This window comes from Hyposmocoma kahamanoa, unplaced genomic scaffold, assembly GCF_003589595.1.
Source record: "Hyposmocoma kahamanoa isolate Upper Pololo Valley unplaced genomic scaffold, ASM358959v1 95, whole genome shotgun sequence".
NCBI lineage: Eukaryota > Metazoa > Arthropoda > Insecta > Lepidoptera > Cosmopterigidae > Hyposmocoma > Hyposmocoma kahamanoa.
The window spans coordinates 2,372,963-2,397,969 of record NW_020654972.1 but is presented as its reverse complement, the minus strand read 5'-3'; the positions used below and the strand labels follow the sequence as shown (position 1 = coordinate 2,397,969).

Here is a 25,007-nt window from a genome sequence, read left to right as displayed (position 1 = left end):
CTTTTGTAGTTGGTTTTCAACGACTTTTTAACCGTAGTGACATCTATGAGAAATCTATGAAGGTATTTCTTCACCCAGTTAGGTATTATTTGATTTTTAATTCGGGACTTAATCAGGTATATAAAACATATTTTACACAGATTTTTACAAAGACCAAAAATTTGTAATAATAATTATAACAAACTAGTGGAGTAATTTCACAAAAAATAATTGAATATCATGGTGGTGAAAAATTTAATCCCACATTCATTAACAATTTTGTAACACCCTGCATGCTCCATTTGTTAGACCAACCGATAAATACAAAGCTTTTTAGAAAATTATACTAAAAACCGCGAACGGCATTTCATGTCGCTGCTAAATCTCTGGTTTAACAAATGAGAGCAAGACGCATTAACAAAATAAATAAGAAGAACTCTAACACTACAAAAATAATACTTTTATGGTAAGCAAAAATAATACAAACTTAAAACGTACTTAATATATGTATCTAGAATGCGAAATAACAAAATTTTTATTCAAAAAATATGAGAATCGAAATTAATTAATTATAAAACTATTGTTATTACAAATTGTATATCATAATCATGTTTTGCTATTACAACTAAATATAATACATAATAAAAAGTATACAAACCTATACAGTTCCCCAAATTGGATAACAAGGATTGTAAAGGAACGATAGAAATGTGTCAATTGAAATGTAATAAATAAAATTATTTTCAAGAACTTACAGAAATCGTCGGTTTAAAGGTAAAACTCACTTAAAAGTCAATTCGACTATGGAGATAGTTATGATTTTGTGTTTTACCTGCAAAGGGATCATAAATGAAGAAAAGAAATTCAAGTTTTTCTCATGTTTTTTTATGAAAAAAGCGCTCAATTCATGATTACTGGAGGTTTATTTCTATTGAACGAATTGACAAAAGGGTGAATTTTTAATCAACGGCTTACGAAGCTTAGGAACACGAATAAATGTTCTTCCTTTTTTTCGTCTTTTTTCGCTCGCATTGATCATGAGAATTATAGAAAGAGTCATTAAGTTTTTTATTATTCATAAGTCTATATATAGTATCATCCTACAGTATAATCGTACATTTATTATACATATATTATTGGGTCTAATAGGAATGGACAAATACTTCATCTTAACAACAAAGAAAGTTTCGTTACAGAGTTATACAACCACTATGGTAAGCTCATTCCGAATTACACATAAAAATCCTAGAAGAGTCATTCATGACTGTTGAAGATATGTCAACTTATTGGAGGTAAAATATAACTATCGTGTTTCGTTATAAATCATTTTTAACGTGTTTTGTCCTGGCAGCTTTCCTGCACGAGGGATCATCTTTATGTGGCCACAGATAGTGCAATCAAGGTGGCAACATACTATTCAAAGTCCTAAAATAAAAGTAACGTCGACACGATTATTATCCCTTTGACCGCCGTGGACGCCTTAAAGCTTCTTACATAAACTTGGCTGTTAAGCGCATGACACCTTAAAGCGTCAATCAATGAAATTAATAAATATATATTAAGATTTTAATTGTGTTATTTGTATATTCCAGAGTATGGATTCATAGTTGCATTTTATGCACAGTTATGTTCTTCTATGACTTAGGAGAATTTATGGATGAAGGTGGACATTCATACATGTCATATAGGCTTGGTGTGGCATACGGAACGAAATTAGTTTTTGTCAGTGGCGGTCAAAAGGTTATAAGAACGTTATTTGTTTTCGTAAGCAATATGGATTGCGAGAGAAAATTCAAAAAGCGAACAAAAATAATACAGTATCTTTTTAAATTAAGAATTTACAAGTTCGGATATAGTTTGTTGAATTTACAAGGATTTTGAAGCAAACGCCGTTAGTTGAAGTCGAGGTATCTTCAACAGTGGTCCAGCAGCCGTCAACGCCAGCGCAGGTCGCTCAGGAGTCACCCTCAATCAGCGTTAACCATCTGGAACAATCAATTTTTACTTCTTAATTTATCAAAACAAAAAGGGATATAGTCCTGAGCGACCCGCTTTTGAAACCTAAGTCTAAATCTAGAACTCTTAAAATGTTTGAATACACATTGGATGTCTGTTTCACTTTCAGTTTTTCCTTGGTTTTGGTTTTGTATTGATTTTAACGTTTCCTTAAACCGAAACAAACAATGAAAAACAGAAAAGTGAATTGATGAAAGTGGGACATTTAGTTCCCGTCAAACATGCGTCGCGGCCACAATGTAACGCTGTGGATCTGTGGCGTCATCTGTCTGAAGATATATTAAGATAGTATTAAAATAATATATGAACAATCCGTTAGCTCATTAGTATCAAACAAAAAAATGTGAATTAAAAAATACGTATTGTAATCCTAACTTCTTGTGATAATTATGCCAATAATACCACAGTAATACTTATAATAACTAACATACTTAATCGACGTTACAGCGAAATTGAGCGAACATTATATGGAATATACAACCCCCTCGAATCAGTTTTTTTATATTTTATTTAGTTTCCGTGACAATAAAACGTTACGTGCTATATCTTGTAAATTATCGAAACGCATTTGCGGTAGTAATGACAAGGAGGACAGAATATGTTTAAGTTTTATAGTTTTAGCATATACTCGTATAAATTTGTACGTTATTTTGACCAAGTAAATAAATCGTATATATTTCTAGACTAATAAGTTACTATACTACACACCCAGCTTTTCTTCTCCTTGAATGCCTTAAAACATTTTACGTTTAGTATTGCCATGGACTAGTTGTAGTAGTAGAGATGCGCAACTTTGAATGTTAGTAGTACTAATTATGCAAATCATTCGCCTAAGTCGAAACTAAGCACAATCATTCCAGTCGAATCGAAGAATTACCGATACCGTATACCCTTGTCATTCGTCGGTAGCACGAGTCGAATGATTAATATGTCGGAACTACTCGGAACACCACCAGATCATTCACCATGTCCATAACAAAATGTCCCCGCCACAATAACGGTATTTACCATATGTGAGAGAGGGATCATGAGCAGAAATGGTCTATGGAATCTATGGATTAATAAAAACAATAAGTAATTAATGATCATTCGAATACGAAAATTAGGAGATTACTAATTTGTCATTCGAATGACAGTCGAATATCAAAATCATTCGCTGTAGAGTTGCCAGCTTATCGGTATTTCACAGGATATATCACGGAGAGTGTGCGATGGAATTGCATAATTTGATTCCGCCTTCCCCTTTCCATCATCGGGAGACTAGACGTGGGCGGGGGTTCCACCCCTATGTTGTGAATATTCCTCGGATTCGCACAAAGCGTTTCGCTTCCACATTTGTATGGCGAGCGGCTCGAGAGTGTTATTCCCTGCGTGCAGACTTATTCCCCGAACGCTATAACTTGGACTTTTCAAGGCGAGAATAAATAGGCATTATTTAGATGTGCGTGCTACATCCTCGACCTCATCGTCGTCGGGTACTTAGTACTGTAACTGAGGCGTAGCTTGGGTTGCATAGCGAGAGGTACTTTTATGAATTTAAACTGGAATAATCTTCAAAAATATACTTTATTGCACTTTTTTACATGCTTTCGGCGTTGGGTTATATTTCGTTATCTCAAGATGCTGTATTCTTTTCTCACTTCATTTTCCAAAACATTCTAATTACAAAACTATTCATTCAGCCAGTGATTTTACTCATAGAGTAGAGCCTAGACTACAGTACCTATTGGTACACCAGATACCGGGACGAGTACCAAATAGCTATTTTTGTAACTAATTTGTTTTCTTTGACAAGTCACAATTTATCAAAGCTACTCTAATTTGTAGTGATAACAAACAAATCAACTAGATGGCGCTTATTGCACTGATTTTTATGGTTACTACTGGCTATTCTTTTACTTTGTTAAGATTAACTCCCTCTACCTATTATTAGGAGGCGTTGAATTTTAAATGTTTAGTTTGTAACACTCAATGCCATCTATTGACACGCATATTTATCAAAGTTCAAAAAATAATTTTAGCTCATGTTCAATTAGTTGAGTGGAGAAAAATCTGACTTCTTATATTTCATATTGAAAAGGAATTAATTGATATCGACAGCCATTTACATGATATAAACTACTTCCAGGCTATTGACCAACGCCATCTAGATATAAGACGAAATTTTTACCTTTTTGAATGTTACGATCTGCAGTATAGAGATTAGCACTCCTCTTGAATTATTGGTCCATGGTATTGCACAAGACATTTGACTAAGCTCTAAATCACAAGTCGATAGAACTAGGTTCAACAAAAACATTAACAGCATCTGAAATGCTAACACACGTTTTACGATAAATCAATACCGCTATTACATCACGTCTCATAAAATCAAACGTCTCTGTCGTTAATGCCTTATGAGTTACACAAAGGATCTTAACAAAACTGTCAATACTCAAAACAATAACCTACACTGAAATAGTCATACAGATTCATGCAAGAACAATAACATTACGAAATACCACAACCAATAAAGCCCTGTGACGACCCTGCTTGACACACAAATGCAACCATACACGCAAACATGTAGACATACACACAACCGGTCGATTGACGTCAATGGTGGGCCGCTCGGATATAAAAAAATTAAAACTATCAGTTTACTACCGCCCGGGAAACGAGACTTGACCATAACAAAGCATTGTTTCCTTTATATCACGATGGAAGATTTGATTTACAGGCCTTCGTTAAAGAAAAGATGAGAGAGGCTTGAAGCACTTTTAGTAAATATGTGAATTTGTCTTGTGAATCTTCGTTTATTCTTTATTGTTCAATTTTAGTAAAGACTTACTTAAAATAATTATTTTCATTCATTTCAGCCTTAAAAATTTTATTTTTTTATATTTTTTTTTATTAACAATTCGCAATTAGGTTAGGTATCCAATTAATGAAATACTTAGTAAACGGAGCATATCAAAATGTAAGATCCGCGGACAGTCACGTTTGTTAATTATTATTTAATCTGTTACCGAAATTACACTTTAAAGACTTGATCTTTACAGTAATTTTATTTGTCAGAACGTCTAAATTTGACATTGAAAATGAAGCTATTTTTTTCCGGTTTTAAAATCACTCACTTTTATTTTTCAAACAAACCAACGTTTCGGGCTCTTTACAGGTTCCATGGTCACGGGTGAAATAGTTTAATTCCCAAAGTGCAATCGCGATATCCTAAGAAATGGATAACATATAAAATAAAATAAATATAATAGTAGAAAATCTAAGAACTCGATAGGAAACAACTCAAATTATTAACACCACGATGGCAAAAACAAGATAATGCTCATGGTACTACACTAATTGTGCCTCATTTTACAACACAGTAATTGTACCAATAATATGAATGACTTGTAAACGCCATTAGCGCTTTGAAAGGATGAAAAATTAGTTTTTAAAAATAATTATAAGTGTCTCCTTGAAACCGTTTTTCATCCATGATCGGATAGGTTTCTTTTCGCAGAGGTAATAGGCAATTATAGATTCATAGAGCGTAGGTGACGTCGTAAAGACTCTCAAATAATATATAAATAGAAAGCTTGAAGGATACGTTGGAATTAGAACTGTATGTAAACTATTGCAACACAGGACAGAAAGAGTTTGGAAAATATTTTCCTAAATTCCCAGGCCTTCAACGCCTATCTGAAAACGCTTGTCCTTCTTATAGACTGCCTCGGTAGCTGAAAGGTTACCATATTGGTCTGCCTCGCAGAGATCTCGAGTTCGATTCCATTTCTTTCTTTCGTGAGTTTGGGTATAACTTGTGGTTGTCTATCTGTGTGTACATAGTACCCGCGACTAGAGGTGGGCGTTTAAACGAAAAGTTTATTTTCTTTAAATAAGCACATAAGAACGCTTTTCAATTTAAGCGTAAGAGTTAACAACATGCCTATGTTTGAAGTCCCGCCATCTATGTTTCCTAAACAAATTAATTCATCAATAAGAATAATAATTTTATAAATAAAAAAAAACTCGTGATTTACAAAATAAAGTGACTTATCTTAAAACCTTTAGTGGTCTACACTTGCTTTTCGCGATCAACACGTTGCAAGCTTTTTTTAACAAAAGTCTATGCGCTTAAACGTTTCTGTAAGCGATTTTGTAAGCTTCAAACTAAAAAGCTTTTAAGTGAAAAGCGGGAATATGAGTGTGTTCATTATTATTTTTTTTATTAGTGTCGTGTCGATACTTCTTTTATTTCAAAATGCAACAAACCACTTTAGAAAAGATTTAAATTACCAAACAAATTTATTTCAATTAAGAAATTTACTTATCCCTATTTGTGTTCTGAATTCTCTCACCAATTAATCTAAATCCTCAATTGATTCATGTACCTATTTATCCTTATCGTACCTCGTATGCATTGTCCCAAAATCCTCAATTCAATGCTACGCTTAGTTTTGTGTTTATCAACAGTTGATTGGTCACGGTCCTGTGTTAAGCTGACCTCAAATTTAGTTTAAGTATTTGATCCAGCCATTTGCATGATCCCAAATTGGAATGAGTATTAAATACTCGATTCGTGTGACGTCAATAGCATCAGTAAAGATTTTGTGGCACTTATTGTCAGTTATAAACAAACTTACGACATATTTAACATTATGTAGAACGCACACAACAGTGACAAATTTTTGCACGTGTTTCGATTATTAATTACTATTACTACCAAATGTTGTAGTGGTGACGATTGATGTTTAAAAAATATGAATATCCATCAATAGAGAATCTCAATAATTCCATTATTGCAGTGCCCTAAGGAACACCTATCTAATGATTTCATATTGATGACGACATTTGATTCTATCACAAGAGAATACACTCTGAAATTTATGGCTTCATCTGTAATACAAGATCGTTATTTTAACAATAATAAAAAATCTGAAACTCATAACCTTCAACATTGTTATGCAAGGCTGCAAAGTTGTTGTTTGACGCGAATGCTTGTATTGAAACCTGAGTAAGCGAAGGATCCTAAGTGAAGAAAATAGAATCCTGAGTGTAGCGATTCAAGGCACGAGACGCGAAACAGCTTTGTTGCCGATCGATACACACAACATTTCACCTCACTATAGCGAGAAAAATGGTATATGAAAGAATAATAATTGAATTATAAAACATCAGTTTTAATAAACAAAATTAGTTATTATAGTATAAAAGTAACGGGACTTACTCGTGTAGTATTTTAGTCGGAAGCGGTCCGACTAGTTTCAACCATAATCGATGGTCTTCATCACCTGATGATATTACGCGAAAATACTACGCGAGTAAGTCCCGTTACTGTTATGCTATAATGTGTGATAACCACGTTAGTTTTCATAAAAAAAAATTAGTTATCGTTGTTCAATTTAATATCAACAATAATAAGAATAAAACATACCAGCGGATTTATATTACATAAATAATGTGCGACAAATCGCATAGATGAACGTGTCATCATGTTTTTTTTTTCATCGAAAGAAAAAGTTACGATCAATGGGTACCACATTCCATTGTCAAGTTCGAATTTCAAAAACCTATTCTTGAAAAAAGGCTTTTGCGCGCAGATTTCTACTGAGAAAGAAAGCCTTTCCGAGCTAGTCCGGTGAAAAATATTTTTCCGTCACTTTTTTCCTGATTTTTTAATTTCACCACATGATTGTCATCTCTTAGTAAAAAAAATATTACGCAAATTGGTAACACATTTAAGTTAAACAAATGGAATTAATAAACTGCCTCTGTGGCCGAACGGTTACCACGCTGGACTGTCACGTAGAGCTCCCGGGTTCGTTTCCCGAGGCAGGAGAAATATTTGTATGGCCTACATTTATTACTCTCGTGAATTTGGGTGTAATTTGTGGTTATCTATTTGTGTGTCCATGACACCCGCGACATAGGGTTTCTCTAGTGAGGGGTTATGAGTGAGTACGTTATTGTTATTATTATTATTATTAATCTGTGGTTATCTATGTGTATGTCCATGGCACCCGCATTACAGGATTTCGTATATCGCAATATAGGGCTCTCATAAGCCCCGTGTGTGCGTTAAAAAAAATGGGTCAGAAAATTATAAATCGTCAGTTTATATTTGTTTAAATATTAGTGTTTATACTCAGATTATATTCTAGTCCGAAGGACGGACTGCAGAATATCAAGCTACACAGTAATGGGTCTTGTTCCGCTGCTCTGGAGGCGACATTCCAAAAAAGCTTGATGTGCTGTTAACATATTCCAACTCAAATTCAATATCATCTCCACTAAATCAACACTAAATTCTACGCTCCAACTCTTACCCAGTAAGTCCAGACTGTAGATGACAACTCATTCAACCCAATGAGTGTAACTAATCTAGTGCCGCTCCAATTGTCATGAACAATGACATTGAACAGTCCAACAAAAGTGGACAAAGTAACAAAATGGACAAATGTAACGGATGTGAACATCCGTTGGATATTAAATAAAATAATACTTTAATACTGTAAGCTCTGATTAAAGGACATAGTAACGGGATATATCTTTTGAAAATGTTATCATGGTGTTTATGGAATTTTACTGGTGGATTAAGGCTTGTGGAACTGGCACCAAATTTGGAATTTTAATTTCCTGTACTATGGTTAGACCAAATGCGCCTATGAAACGAAGGTTCTCGAACATATTACATGGAACACAATCGTGTGATAAAGAAACGCTATGTGTTTCCACATATTCACCTGTTGGATAGTATATATGTATAAGGACAAGGATGATGTACGCTCGCTTAACAGATGTCTGTTTCTTTGGCCTGTAATATATATCCATACATATGTACCAAAATATATCCTATAAAATATCGAAAGGCAGACTACCCGACGACGAGGTTCAAGGTTTCGGAAGTTTGCCACCACGCACAAGTTGTTTCCGATGAAGTTCTCAAACGAATCCAGAAAATCCGATAGCCGGCAGATCATAGAAGAGCGAACTCCAAATCGAAAAATATTAATATAAGGTATAATGGAGAAACCCTTCAGCTAAAAAATCAAATCACGATTATTATTATTTAGTTATGAATTATGGCGATAATTTCCAGTGTTAATATACAAGATACTATATTACAAACAACAGTTATTATTAACAGCTAATACGATAGGATATCATATTACTAATAACAGTTCTTATTAAAAACAACGGTTAAAGGTATTACAATACTAAGTAAATTGGGCATAAGTATGGAAACTAAGTCGGTATGTCTTACATGGTTATTATAAAAGTATGGTGTAATATGATAATAGATATACACTTACAGGTAAGAACTGCTCCGACTTGAAATACCGTCTGACTCAAAAGTACGCAAAGTTTGTTTACAGCAGTAAAATTATCGCAATGAACTTGTTGTAACGGCTGATATTCAGTTTGGCAAAAAGATGTAACTGTTTAAGATGTAGCTCTAAACCAATATACCGCGGCCCCTCAAGAATGTCAGGAAATCCATCAAAAATAATTTCCTTAGGTGTTTTCCTAACCACCCGGAGTTCTTCCAGTGGTGTGAGAAATGCGCGGACACAAGTATGGCCACTGTATTTTAAGTTAAGTCAGTTTAGGTTACTTATAAGACTTAGGAGGGTTCTGAACGGTATTGCCCTGTTCAGTGCGCTCCCCTTCAGGTACTGTGCGGGATTCTCCAGGTGCAGGTTCCTCTGGGTCATCCTCATCACACTCCAGACGAGACAAGTCACCCAAGAACATAAGATAATCGGATATCGACATCTACATAGTTCGTATAGTCCGTACCGATCTTCGTTAAACGCATCTCGAAAAAGTGAGGTTCGTTGAAATAGCCTAGATTCACCTATATTTTCACATAGGCACGGCTTTAAGAGTTAGATTAATTTACTCCATTACCGCTTCCCTGAGTAGTTGGACAAATAGTTCGACATAACTGTGCTATAGCCGACATGCCACAACAAACCAGGAATTAAAGTAGATCGTTAATGTATAACGAGAGAAGAGTAGCTGAGAGAACGGGACCCTAGAGTCCAGGATATCCAGCAGGTCGAACGAAGCATTGCAGAAAGCAAGACGTTTCGTAAGATGGAAAGGATTAGTTTATCAAACTCCTCACACACAGATCAGACAGATCGCAGCACAAGTAAAGAGGTCTCTGTGCTTTTTACCTAATAGCACCAGGACACCGGCCAAAAGACCGAAGAAGTCGTTATTTTCGAGGTAATCCAGGCGATAAGTATACAATACACGTTCCATAATCTTATATAGTATGCAATCACCTATTGCAATAGGGCGATAATTCGCGAGGTCAGCACGTCAGTCTATGTTGGGTACTGGAGGCACATTAGCATTAGTTTTTTACGACTTAAGGCCTAAACAAACTTTTCGGAATGCTTCTATTGCTAACTAGTTAGTGTATTCGAATAAGAAAATTATACCGTCTTGTATCTTTGTAGATAAAAATATCTTTTTTTTATACCAAGCGACGGGACGAACAATTCGTGCGCCTGGTGGTAAGCGACACGCCTATCCATAACAGTTGCAGTGCCACTCAGAGCTTTAAATCGCAAAAATTTTAGCATTGCCGCTTCGCCCATTACCCTGAGACATAAATTGACAAGTCCCACGAGCCTGTAACTTCACCAGCACCCTTACTCTTCAAAACCGAAATACAGTAATGCTCACATTACTGCTTGGTAGCAGAAACAGTTAAGGTCGCAGTACTTCCCTGAACGAACTCTTTCACACGGAGTTCTACTGCTACTAAATAAAACACATACAGAGATATAAGTTGACTACTCCCAAGTGCCTGTAATTTACCCTTACCCTTAAAAATATTAGAATTTAAGTTTATTTTATTGATATGCTGTTATTTACATATCATAAGTATTTCTCATGTGCATGTAGTTGTATGTACACTACCTATTATGTCGGTTTTCGTATCTGTTTATTTATTAATTGTTGAGTTCTGTATTGTTGTCAGTGGCTCACTCGCCCCGGGCTTGAAATCGAAGTCGATTGAAGTCGAAGTCGATTTTGAAAGCAATGGATTTATAGTTATAAAAATAACATGGCCGTTTAAACTACAGGGGAATCAAACTGCTCAAAGTCATTTGGGTTCCTCCAAAATAATCTGCCTGATTTAATGGAAGACGTAGGTACGCGAGGAGTTCCGAGAAAACCATAGATTTCAAAATGAGTTCTTAATTTTTTTTAAGTTAGTCTTACTGTTTACTAGCTATCTATTGCCACAGTTAACGTAATATATTACTATCACCAAAAATCCCAAAGAATTCATTCATTTATGGTCGTGGGGTACAAAAATGTAAAAAATACATCACAACAAACAGTATGATTATACTTGAGACATGTACTTCTTTGTATTTATTTTAACAGTCATAAGCTGTGCTGTAAGGCATTTCAGACTTATCTATTAATTATATGCGACATGCAAAAACAATGAAACTTTTATTTGAAGTGGTTTTTTATCAGAACCGGGAGTACTGTGGGCGTAGGGAGTAATGGGATTTACCGATAATATTCGGAGTTACTGAGCCGACTAGTTTTTTCTACAATTTCGAAGGTTTTCACGGTAATCTGAAAACTACAAATGAAAATACAATTTGTTTTTCTCTTTATCAGTTATAACTCAATGTTCCTTGGAAGATATACATTTAGATAAAGATAAATACTTCAGTACGAGTAACAAATGGTACAATCACAGACATATTATATCTGTGGGGTACAATGATGTTATTTAACCACGAAATTATGTACTTCTTATTGGTAACTGTACTCCATCGTGACAATACCACATTTTCACGTAAGCCCTGTAATGCAAATTGCAACACAAATACTATTTACACAAAACAGTCGTGCGTAACAAGATACATGGTCACTCTTTTGTATTCGTATATAATAAGTATGACAAAAACATCTTAAGCGAAAACCCAATAAATGTTTATTATGAATACGATTCAAATAGGCAAGTCTTCAAATCTATCACGGTACACTTTTCAAACGTAAACCTATTGCTAATACACTAGAAAAAGCGACTTGATTCATAATTACTGTCTATTAATGATTTCTACACCTGTCACAGACATCAGTTGGCAACTGATCTCCGATGTTATATTTTTTCTATGTCTACTGACGGCAAAAGTAAATTGTGCACCTAGTGGTAAGCGCCATGCCTACCCGTAACAGTACCAGTACCACTCACAGCTTAATAGCAAAAATCTGAGGGGCACTGCCATTGCAACCGTGTCGCCCTGAGAGCCATTTGATAAGTCCCGTATGCCTGTAGTTTCACCAGCACTCTTACGCAGAAATAGGTGTGGCAATAATTAAAACTTATTCTTTTTGCGATCAGATCGGAATATTATGTTGTAATCAATAACATAACTAGACTCAGTTTAAAATTATCTGACATGCTGAATTTTGTTTAAATTTAAATCCATTTTTGGTGTACTTTTTTTACAAAGTTCCTAACTACATAGTACCTAAGTGCCAAAGGTAAATTAGATATTTAGGATGAAAATGGTTAAATATTCAAGGAATAATAGACTTACTACATGAGATTTCCGTATCATCATAATATATAGGTAAACCAAATAAAAGGCAATCAAAACACTTACCTTCTTAGGCAAGGTTGGAGACTCGAATTCCTCGTCGTCTCTGCTGGAGAGAGTGGAGCATGAAGAGCACGCCGAGTCTGCAGACAGTGACCTCGACCTCAGCCAGTTCACCTCCTCTTCAGTAGCGCCAACCGCCACCCCGTCCGAGTAGTCGCTGACTACAACACTTGGAGTCCTTACACATCGACTCCTGGTCTCGCACCCCTCGCTGCCTCGTCGCCCCAAATCAACCACGTGAGCCTCAATTAACGTCCTCTCCCTCCTCGGCGACATTGTATCTGGAGGCGGTGTGATTTCGCGAGGGTGCGAATGCCTGCGCCGCGGTTCCAGCTCAATGGCAGAGTCGTCGCTTAAGTCACGGCTGCGTCTCCTCACTGCAGCTCTGTCGTCGTCGTCTGAAGATGTGATGTCTTCTGGGGAAGAAGGACGTGGCGGCCGAAGATACTGCATTTGTGCGGGTTCGAATCGGCGCAGGAGCTCGTTAACGCGCGGCTGCACGTGACGGGCGATACGCGCGATCGGCGGCGCGCGCACGGCCGCACTGGCGCTACTCCGGCGCTGCGAAGGCGGCTGTGACGCCTCCCGCGCATCATCCGGAGACACCCCTGCCCCCAATTTCAAATAATACAAACTGTGGTTCAAGGCTTTTTCGCGCAACACGCGGCGAAAATCTTCCGGCGGTGCCTGTTCGAGGCGAGGCATCCTTGCTGAAAACAAAAGAATAATTTTTGATATCGATTATCGTATGACCTTCAACAATATTTTTATAAATGTGAACCGGTTTCGGTTGACACAAATTTACTATCACTGTATATGCCTAAGAATGCGCCTAGTACTGAGGACAGAGTGGAAACTTATACTTTATTACATGTAATATTTGTAATTTTGTTTACCGCATTCCACACTGACAAATTGCCCATGTAACCTCTAGATATACATACATATATACATAGTAAGCAAGAGCAATTGAATCTGAAGTCAATGAGAGAAAATAACAAAGACCGTACTGTATGTATACACTTTGTACATCCGTTCCCACACGACTAAAGGTAAACAGAGGGGGAAGGATTAGCTACAGTTGTTTATGTAAACTTTCGTATTAATTAATGTACCTACTTAATCATGTAGGTGTAATACCTGATTTAGTCGTCAGTTGTGTTGTCCTCTGTGCCTTTGGATCTCAGTCATCTAACATCGCCGAGTGGTCTGAAACAAATAAACATCAGTTGTTACGATATACATTTTGTTTATCTATTATTTATTTTCGAGGAACCTGTTCAAATAATCCTATTTTAAACAATGATAAATCGACGTTGATGTTTTCGTATGACATTTACGGATTTGACCGCTTATATTTTCCTGTGAAGTTACGTTTGTTGAAAAACTGGTATAAGCAAGATATAAACCCAAATTATTTATTTTATCCAACAAAGGAGTAATAGACAAAGTTAATTATATTAATAAAAAAATAAACTATAAATGAAATTAAATTGTAATCAATGAGATCGTAAATTAATAGAAGAAACATAAATATAAACTACGAATGCGAATGAGAAAGTATTTAATATTAAAAATAAATATACCTGAAAATTATGAAATTTGAATCCCAATGACATAAATTTAGTGTAGAACTTACGTCGTGCGCAGTATTGCTGAAATGTACTTGTAATTATTTACGAAGACATAATGAAAGTTTATTCTTAATTCGTTCGTAGTATTTAGACAAATATATTAACATGAGAGTTAGGTAAAATATCCATGTCCACTACTGGACTTTTATTCACCAATGAAATTATACTATTTGTAGCGCACGGATAATTTACTAAAATATAAAATCCAAATTAGTATAATAGACTGCGTAAATAATAATAAATAATACGTTGGGTTCAAACAAATACTTAATAATTGTTATTAACAGTGTAATAGTGTACTTATATGCCAACAAAAATGTACATCCTCATTTTGATCAATGTATTTTTCTGCACCTGGGTATTAAACAACCATTGAGGAACCAAGATAAAAGGTACGATATCCATTCTAGCTCTACTTCCAAGTTGCCAGGATATACTAAATTGGCAGTGCTATGTAGTTATGAAGACAGTGTGGCCCACTGGAAGGGGGGCGGTAAACAAGCCGGTAATTACACATAAATATTTTTGCCAGATCCAAGCCCATCCCAGACAAGTGAACATTTACCAAGTAGTTTTTCTAAGCGTTTTACATGGTATACCTCCCTATGACAAAGAAGTCAATTTACTTATATTTCAACTACTGGCTGTTGTTTGTTAACATTTTTGTGTGATGCCTAGCGACAAAACCGCTAAAATACAGTTGTAATACCACTCAGAGCTTTATATCACAAAGATCTGAAGGGCACTACCACTGCGCACGTCACCCTGAGATATAAGTTGGCGTCTCACGTGCCTGTAATTTCACCAGTACCCTTTACCCTTCAAAACCGGAACGCAGTAATGCTCACAATACTGTTTGACGGCAAAAATAAGTAAGAGGGCAATAATTCCTACACAAACTCATTCACAATGAGGGCTATTGCTACTAAAGCATAAAATTAATAATTTTTGGAAAAGCTAGGTTTATTTGACGTAAGTAGTCAAACTGTAAATACAATTTTGTGCACTATGCTATAAGTAAATGAAAATTATACCCTTTAAATCTATTAAAAACAATAAAAATTATTTGTATTAAAAAATGGGGCGGCAAGTTGACCGAAGCGGGCGATCTGCTTTAATCCGGCCCTGGTTCAACTAATGTGTAATGTTATAACAATGAGATACAATTACATGAAATACGTGCACGGCTTCCACGAAATACATCGTCGAGTGTACTTAATAGTTAACTGCATGATTGGCACTTCTCTTCATAGGGTTGTTTAAAAATTGCAGAGATGATTATGTTGTTAATGACTTCCGGCAGTCTAAATAGAGACTGTATTCAACCGACTTTAAAAAAGGAGGTGGTTCTGAATTCCATTGCATTTTTTGTGTATGTTACGCGATTACTCCGACATTATTTGTGAATCGATTTCAATGATTCTTTTTTTGTTGGAGGTACTTCAGTACTGGTCGCATTAAATTTTGAAAAAGGGTAGCAAATTAGAGGATGAATCCGGTTCATTGAATTTCACCCACTTTCCGTTAACCGATTTCAGTACAACTTAAAAAAATCCACAAATTTTTTAGATCGGTTTTTTTTGTAAAAGTTGTAATTTATTGGTTATATGTACGTAAGCATGTAAATAAATAGTTTGTTACTTATGATTGTAACGATACTTAGCGGAGGAAAGGATTAATTAATAAATAATAATAACGTACACACTCATAGCCCCGCACTAGGGAGACCCTGTATCGCGGGTGCCATGACACACATAGACAACCACAAATTACGCCCAAACCCCTGAGAGATATAAATGTAGGCCATACAAATATTTCTAGCATGATAACCGTTCGGCCACTGAGGCCGTTCTTTGTTTGCAATTTGATGTAGTTAGGTAAAATTTTCCTGCTCGTTCGATCTGTGTAGTCAATATATTTTGCTTTTCTTCTAAAAAAGACTTTTTTACGTAAACATAGATTTTATTATTAATATATATTTTGTTTATTCGTATTGTAAACTTAGTACCTTATCTTTCACGTCTGTCTCTTCCGAAGTGTCAGTAATTTCTATTATACACATAGACAAGGGCAGAAGGGTATTGTATAAAGCATGGAAAATGTGTGTAAATGAAACCATAGTACATTTTCTTTTTATTTTCAAGTACAACTGTGTAGAACACACAGCAACTAAGACACATGTAATTATTATAATAGGTATCATATTAATTCCTCTCCTATTTTATTGTTTGTAGTACCTTCAGCAGCAGTGGAGCGCCTTGGAAAAGAATTCGTGCTACTTGGCCATTTTTGCCGCCAAGCAGTAATGTGAGCATTACTGCATTCCACTTTGGAAGGATTACAGGCACATGGGACTTGTCAATTTATGTCTCAAAGTGACCCGCAGTGCCCCTCAGATCTTTATGCGATTTAAAGCCTAAGCGCCACTGCGACTGTTATGGATGGGTGAGACTTGATCGTCCCGTCACTATTATAAAAAAAAACCTACATGAGAATCCGCAAAAAATGTTTTATACCTTTATAAGGATACAAAGTTGGTAAAAATGCAACAGAGATGAAATCGTCTAGGAAAATTTACGATTAATAAATAAAACATAACCAAGTCGTAAAGTAACTTTTTAACTATACAAATACAAACAAACATGTTTACGATGTTTACGCGGTTCCGCACAGAGATGGGCTAAAGCCCAATCAGTCTGCCCGGATATCAACCGGGTTTTTACGCAAGGTGAAGGGTTTTAACCCATTTCTGCCCAAAATCGTGGACGGAAATGGAGAATACGGAATTTAATATAATTCCATAGGTAACTTACAAATTTCGATGTAAAAAGGGTTTTTTAGAAAAGAAAGCAACTCCTCACAATTCCTTCCTTGCAATCCTGTGGATTCCCAATACAATTCAATTTTTACGAAAATCGATTCAAGTGCTTATGATCTAACGATTTTTTGTTTCGATTTATTTCAATGCGATTTTCAAGCGAATCGAGTCAATAGAAAGTCAAATCGAATAAGTAGTCTAGAACAGAAAGCAATCAATATTTTGTATTAATATCAATATTATTTGTATTAATATCAATATTTAGTTTAAATCGTTTTTGCCCTCGATTTCGAGTATTAATGGATTTTAACGCGATTTAAGCCCTCCATAAACAAGGCGCCAGGTAAAAATCCGGAGTCTTGCCCATCTCTGATTCCGCGCAATGTTGATGGAAGATTTGTGTAACTACGCGACAAGTTCATAAAATTTGTCTGATTACAACAATGCAATACTTGTAACAAGTACAGACATGTCAGAGCAGGTTGACAGCTTGAATTATTCAACGTTTACTGTCTCGATTTTGGAGCCGATGATTTCCACAAGGATGTCAATGCCAAATTCTACTTTCATGATGCTCTTTAAAGAAATAAATATGAGAAGTTTATGGCAATGCCAAGATATCTTGAGCTTTTCATTTTGTTTACTCAATGTTGTAATCTTAGTGTAATACAGTTACGAAGGGATGCGACACAGGATTACAGGCCGGGGTGCAGTCCAGGACACCTCCACGTGTGCCCGTATACTACTGGTCCTTTTGGATACGGTTTATCCGGGGAGAACAGCAATATTGCGGGCCGGTGCGCCCTGAGTAACGATTAACAACTTGTCATCGTGGTCTCTTGTTGGTCGTTCGCAAAATTCCTGCAAAATTCCATTCGCTTGGCGCTGGTCTTAGCGACCTATTATCATGACAGAGTCGACCGACCGACTGGGATCAGGGACCTTAATTGGCCGGCCCGAGTGTAATACAACAGTAATAGAAATTCCTCGAAGGTGCAGCCATTAGTGCGCCCCTCGGGACCTCGCGCGGTGGCAGCACGCTCGTTGCACGCTCGCGACTACCCACCTTGTGACCCTCTCTGCGAGCGCACTCGCACTCTCAGGGTATAATAAGCTCTTGAGTCGCTGTCTTCCACTCATTACTGACGGCGTACGTGTTCCACGCTGTCTCTCTTGATGTCTGCCGGGGAGATAACATGTCTCTCCGGAAAGCGAGAAGGGACTCGTCTCGGTCGGTACCACTCACTGTTGGAGTTGCGAAAAAATGCGTAAGCGATACGGTGAGGAAAAGGAATGCCACCAGGTTTTAGTCGATAAGAGTCCAACATAACCCTTCGCCTCTCTTGGGCGTATATCTATGTAGATATAAAGTATCAATTTGAATATCATACGTATGATAGTCTAGGAACCAAATCAAATTGTCGCCTTGGTGTTGCGTTGTAATCTGTGGTCGTAATTCTGAGGATGTGCCATCAATTGAAGCCTTCGCAGTCTCAAAACAGTTTTGTTTGCAAGCGGAGATCATATATATAGCTAGCCGTATCCGCTGTTTTGGTGACCCAAACTCAATGTCAAATAATCTTTATTTTATAGGTTAATAATAAATCATAAATTTCAAATCGTCATTGATTAAACTAAAGTCTACTACTCATTCGTGAGGCAAATTCCCCTGAGAAGAATATGTATGAGATTATAGAGGTAAAAACATTTGTATACATTTCAAATTGTATTTATTTCAAATATGATAAATCACGACAACCTGCAAGAGCTAAACGGGTCAGTACCACATATTTTTTGTTATACAAGTACGCAGAAGCTATATTAATAATAATAATAATAATTTATTTACTTCAGACAACATTTAAGGTTATTTTAATGTTAGTAGAGCTTATCCTAGATTAATACTTAATAACTAACAATGAAATTGGTCTCTGTGCGAGTGTATACATCATCGGGCAATCAGGTCTATCAGCTATCGCTTTCAGGATGCCGTTACAGCTCCCGCGCATTCTGTTCAAAAGCGAGGCAGTTTTCTTTCGCCAGACTGCATCAAAGCCACGCGCGCATCTGCGAACATGCCCGAAGCGCTGCAAAAGCGCGGGAGCTGCAACAGTGCCCTGCATTATTAAATTGGACTCGCAGAGCATTGTACGAGTTTTGGGTATATTTGAACCATAAACTTGCCGTGTACAGTGATGTACAAAATGCCTTAAACAATATTATCTTCACTGTATCCGTACATCTAGCAAACCTTCGAACCAACATGTTCGCCCGAACTGACAATGCCCTGCGCTCCCTTTCCATATCCGCATCATTCCTAAGATCCTCGGTCACCAAATGCCCAAGATATTTAAATTGAAATACTCTTTTAAGAGTAACACCGTTGAGTAACATGGGTGGTACAAAAGTAGGGCACTTGTTTCCCGCCTTAAAGACCATGTACACTGTCTTTTTAACATTGTAAGCTAGACCATGTGACTCCGCGTAGGACTCACATATATTAAGTAGCTTTCACATTGCGCTAACTGAAGGTGCCAGCAGCACCATATCGTCCGCGTAACTGAAATTATTGACACATACGTCGTCAATAAAATAACCAAGCTGCTTGCCGCCAATTTCGTCAATCAGCGCATTCATATATAAATTGAATATAAGGGGTGAGCTCAAGCCACCCTGTCTCACCCCGCATTCCATGCTCCATGGATCCGAGAACTCACCCGCCGACCGCACACGGCTTTCCTGATTTAAGTACCAGAATCTAAAGAGAGATACCAACTCCAGTGGCAGCCCAGTATCATTTAGTTTCCGCCAGAGGATGTCATACGAAACCAAATCAAATGCCTTGGAAAGATCTAAAAACAGGCATAGACGGGAGTTTCTATCAGTGTAATACCTGACAGTGCGCTTCAAGCTGAAAATAGCAGTTTCTGTTGACAACCCGGGCCGAAATCCGAACTGCGCATCCTGTAACTTTACATGCCGGCTCAAATAAGAGTTCAACACACTATCAAGCACTTTTGCTTCTATCGTAGCTAACGAAATAGGCCTATAATTTGACCTGTCCGATACATCCCCGGTCTTGCTTTTGACAATCGGCACCACCAGAGTCCACAACATATCAGGAGGTAGGTACGAGTGATTTACACATCGGTTAAATAACAGCGTGAGCACTCGTGGGAGGTGTGCACCGGAATGCCGCAAGTGATCTACGCTAAGCCCGTCATGACCTGGCGACTTACCACCACGGATTTTAAAAATGGCACGCTTTATGTCTTTGGTGAGAAACGTTGTTGAAAGGTTCAGCTTTCGATTCCTAACGTCGTCAAACTTCCGATTGGGAGGCCCCAGAGGAGACTGGACGGCAAAGTGATTTTTAAAAATATTTGCAATATTGAAACTCACGGGAACACTAGGCTCCGCCTTCAATTTATACGCCCAACCTGTCGACATCTTCACATATCCAATTTTGATCCTCCAAGAAATGCAAAAGCTCATCATAAAAACACTCATGAGGATGTGATAATGATATCTTTTAGTGTAAAATTTTTGTTTTCACTATAGTTTCAAACCTTGTAAATGGCAAATTTTGAGTATCAACCGGAATCTCATTATAGAAGCGTATACATTGCCCCATTGTATGAATTGACTTTGTGAAGACGACCATCAAGAACAGTCAGTTTATTTTTATTCTCTTTTTGTAACCTTTTGTTTATTAGCTGACAGCCTTAAAAAAGGTGTCCGAAAAATAAATTAGGAACTCATTATTAGTATTAGCATAGACCAAACGCATACTGCGTGAGAATTGGGTCTGTCTTTCAACTACACACATAAGATGGATATTTTTTATAATTTTTGCATACAATGTCGACCTGTCGACTTATATTTTATAGATATTGAATGTCAACAATTAAGTACTTTATGTTCAAGGCTTAAGTGATAAACAAAATAAATCGACACATGCTAAATATTGAAGAAAATATAAAATGTTATCAACGGCCGAGTCCTGAGTCATGCCCAAAAGGCTGGTTACATTTCTCCTTTGGGTGGCTAAGCTTATTATTTGGCGGAAGTAAATAAACAAATAAGCATTACGTTTTATACTTTTATTAAGTTTCATAATTTTAATTACGTCAAGCAGACGACTAAGATTGTGTTAGAAATTTAATTTTACCTTTAGTTCGGATTATTTATTGGTTATAAATAACTTATTAGTAGCAGTAGAGCTCCTTGTAAAAGACTTCGTGCAGATAAGTACTGCCACCTTACATTTCTGCCGCCAAGAATATGAGCACTACTGTGTTCTGGTTTTGAAGAGGGTGCTGGTGAAATTACACGCAAATTAACTTGTGTCTTAGGGTGACGGACCTCGTGGCAGTTTCACTCAGATTTTTGAGATTTAAAGCTCTGAGTGGCACTAGAACTGCTATGGACAGGCCTGTCGCTTACCACCAGGCGTACGACTTGCTCGTCGCGTCACTTGGTGTCATAAAAACAAGTAAACTTTCTTAATATGTATAAAATAAAACAATAACCCCTTCAAATTAACTTGAAGTATCGATTTCATGGGCTTGTTTAAAAAAAAGGGATAAGTTATGCTTGTATATGTACAAGCTCAAATTTATCTCAGTCAACACGACTAATGATTCGTAAAACAATTCGTTATAGATCATTTGCTTGATTTGATGTAAATTCTCAATTGTCTCTGGATTGCTGCTTGAAGCGAGACTAATCAATCGATTCGTTGGTATTGTTTATTTACCTTCTAGTATCACTTTTAGATGTTATTTTAGGCAAAGGTTGAAACTTGTCTTTTTGACCCGGTATAATGGAGTATCTATATGTAATATTACTAGTCTTTGTTATCGATTGTCATGTTAGAAGGGATATGATTCCTTTTAAACTTCAAATACTATTCTGGTCATAATCACATACATCTTACATACAGTCAGCCCTTTATCATAATCTCAGGTTACAAAAAAAATAATCTTATTCGATATCCGATGACTCACGACTCAGCCACGTCTGCCGTCTCTTCGAAGATTATTCGAAATAATAAAGTATTAAATTATACATGAATGTATTTCCTAATTAATCATGCCAATATGTCAAGAAAGAGTGATGCCTCAAAATTGGCAACTGACAAAGCAGACTGTACCAAAAATAAATGTACAGTAAGTTAAAAGTGTGACTCATGTGACTCTACTTTTTGAATATCTTTTTCTCTGACAAGCATGATGTCACAATGACGTCTTTGCGTCTTCGAGAATCTCAAAAGTAATGTTGACCCTGACCTTATTTTGTCTTTGTCCATAAGATGATACAGCCGATCATTGTCGCTTGAGTGCGTTCTTGGCAATCTTGATATAAACCGTGAAGCTTTCAACCCGGACACTGGTAGAATTGTCCTCAGTGGGACAGAAGCCAAAACAACACAAAAAAAATAAAGATAAAGACACGTTAACGGCGATTACATGTCATCTTACAAATTATTTCCTTCATTTATATATATTCCATATTTGGATAACAATGCAGAAACAGTGTCAAAAAAAAAGATTCTTTAGAATGCAACGACTTGTAGAGGACTCCTTCGCCTGTAGAACGTTTTGGGGTGACAATATCTTACATACATACCTAAGTAAATGGCTTAATGGATGAATGAATTAGTCTGATAATAACAAGGTGCCAAAGAAGAGTATAGTCAGATAGCCTGTAGATAGTGTAACAGCTAACAAGTTAGGCGGTCCTTGGAAAAGATTACATTTTGATGCTAAACAATATTCGTGCTGTAGGTTGACAAGACGTTGGCAAGTGTTTCTAATTAATTTTTTTTTGCTTATTGTTGACAAACTAGATGGTTCAACGCTTTGCACTGTGCACGCTAGAAGAAGAGGTCCCGGGTTCGTTTCACGGTAGCTCCAATTTGGGATACTGTTCATCTTTGACCATCGATTTATGTTGATTTTTTATGCCAATGACGAGTACGTATTAACCGGTTTCCAAAAGGAGAGGATTCTCATTTCGAAGGTTTTTTTTAGATTTCGGTGATTCTTTTTTGTTCGAAAGGGAGTACCTCAGTAGAGGTCTCATTGAAATTTGAAGAAAATGTACCACTGCTAAGGTTGGCAAATTAGACGATGACTTTGGTTTATTGAATTTCACCCACTTTCCATTAATCGATTTCAATATGACTTACTTGTAATTCCAATGAAAGTACAATAACAATACAATAACGCACGCGCTCAACATAGCCCCGCACTAAGAAAACCCTGTGTCGCAGGTGCCATGGACACACACATAGACAAATTACACCCAAACTCACGAGAAAAATAAATGTAAGCCATACAAACATTTCTCCCAGCCCGGGAATCGAACCTGAGACCTCTGCGTGGCAGTCATGGTTATCAGTCATTCGGCCACGGAGGCAATTTAAAAAGTAAAATGTTGTGGTGACCTAGAGAGCTGATCTAATCATGAAAATAGCAGACAGATGAAAAGAACTCCTCGACAACGTACATCAGCTACCGACACGTCATATGATTTCGTTTTGTTTTTCGCATACCAAGTTATGCGATGGACAAGTAGTGCACCTGAGTGTAAGCCACACGCCTGTCCATAACAGGAGCAGTGCCACTCAAAGATTTAAATCACAAAGATCTGAGGGGCACTGCAGCTGCGCCACTCTGAGGCATAACTTGACAAGTCCCATGTGCCTGTAATTTCACCAGCACCCTTACCCTTCAAAACCAGAATCCAGTAATACTAACATTACTACTCTTTCGCAAGGAGCTCTACTGCTACTTTCCTTAAAGTACACACCAAGTTGCTCAGCTTTTTATAAAACTAGACGCAGGCAGGAAAGGTAACAACTGCAGATGCGCGGCTACCGTGGGTACCGCTTAGATGAGACATTTCCACTATGTAACTGATCACTCCAGTTAAGATATCAAGAGTCGTCGAAGCAAATAAAAATTTAATTAGCGCTTAGATTAATATCGATCACCTTAAGTATTTCCAAGTTAATGTGTCCCGCAAAAGGATATCACATTCACATTTAATATTCACCCATCACACATCATTTTTGATAGCGGAAATATTATAAAGTCACGTGTACGCACCATGTTTTTAATTCGGCGTGGAATTGTTTGAATGAAGCCGTTTATTAGTGTTATTGGGAGCTAATGCCCTTACGGCGGCGCAGGCGCAAGGCTGACTTTGACGTCATAAGCCTGAGGACACACAGGCTCGACGCGGTTGATTTATTAATGTCAGTGAGCGAAGTTTATTTAGTTTAAAAATATACTTTTGACGTCTGTAATATGTGCCCCAGAAATGTTATGTTACATACATAACATTTAATATGTGCTGTAATTTTTAACAGACTTCAAAAAAGGAGGAGATTATGCGTTCGGCTGTATGTATGTTTCCGATTTCTCCGTCAATTGTGAACCGATTTAAAAAAATCTTTTTTTTATTCAAAAAATTGGTCCTATTGTCACCAAGTCAGAATCTGATGAGAAGAACCCATGAAAATCGAAACAAGCCTTTTTTGAAAAAGTTACATCGTGTTATTATTATATGGTTATAGATGACGATGCATAATATGCGAAAAGTCTTTGTAGATTTATACACATTGTTTTGTTAATTGTAAATTGAAAAGTGAAATAAATAAATAATTCAAAATGATATAAAAAAGTGTCGCAATGAGCGGTTGTAGAATCTCTTTAAAAATGTATATACTTGAGACACAACCCAGTTTTGATACATAAACTTCGGAAAATAATATAAGTATTTAAAAACAAACGAAATTACAAGGAACTAATGTTAATTGTAATACTATAAGGTTGCTCTAAAATGAGTTACTGAAGAAATTATTTCACATAGTCTTAACATAAACATTTTGAAATCTGGTTATAACTATCTTGTAACATAAAA

At 36.6% G+C, this 25,007-nt stretch overlaps 1 protein-coding gene across 1 annotated transcript in view; it reads right to left on the bottom strand.

Moving 5' to 3' along the window:
* Window positions 1-994: 994 nt before the first annotated feature.
* LOC113238198 overlaps window positions 995-25,007 on the bottom strand; it is a 57,737-nt gene continuing 33,724 nt past the window's right edge. The window contains exons 2-4 of the mRNA XM_026474977.1: window positions 13,764-13,832; window positions 12,627-13,333; window positions 995-1,964 (exon numbers count right to left, since the gene is read on the bottom strand). Coding sequence (XP_026330762.1) covers window positions 1,947-1,964; window positions 12,627-13,328 — 720 coding nt within the window. The 5' untranslated portion in view covers window positions 13,329-13,333; window positions 13,764-13,832 and the 3' untranslated portion in view covers window positions 995-1,946. The remainder of the gene's footprint in view (window positions 1,965-12,626; window positions 13,334-13,763; window positions 13,833-25,007) is intronic.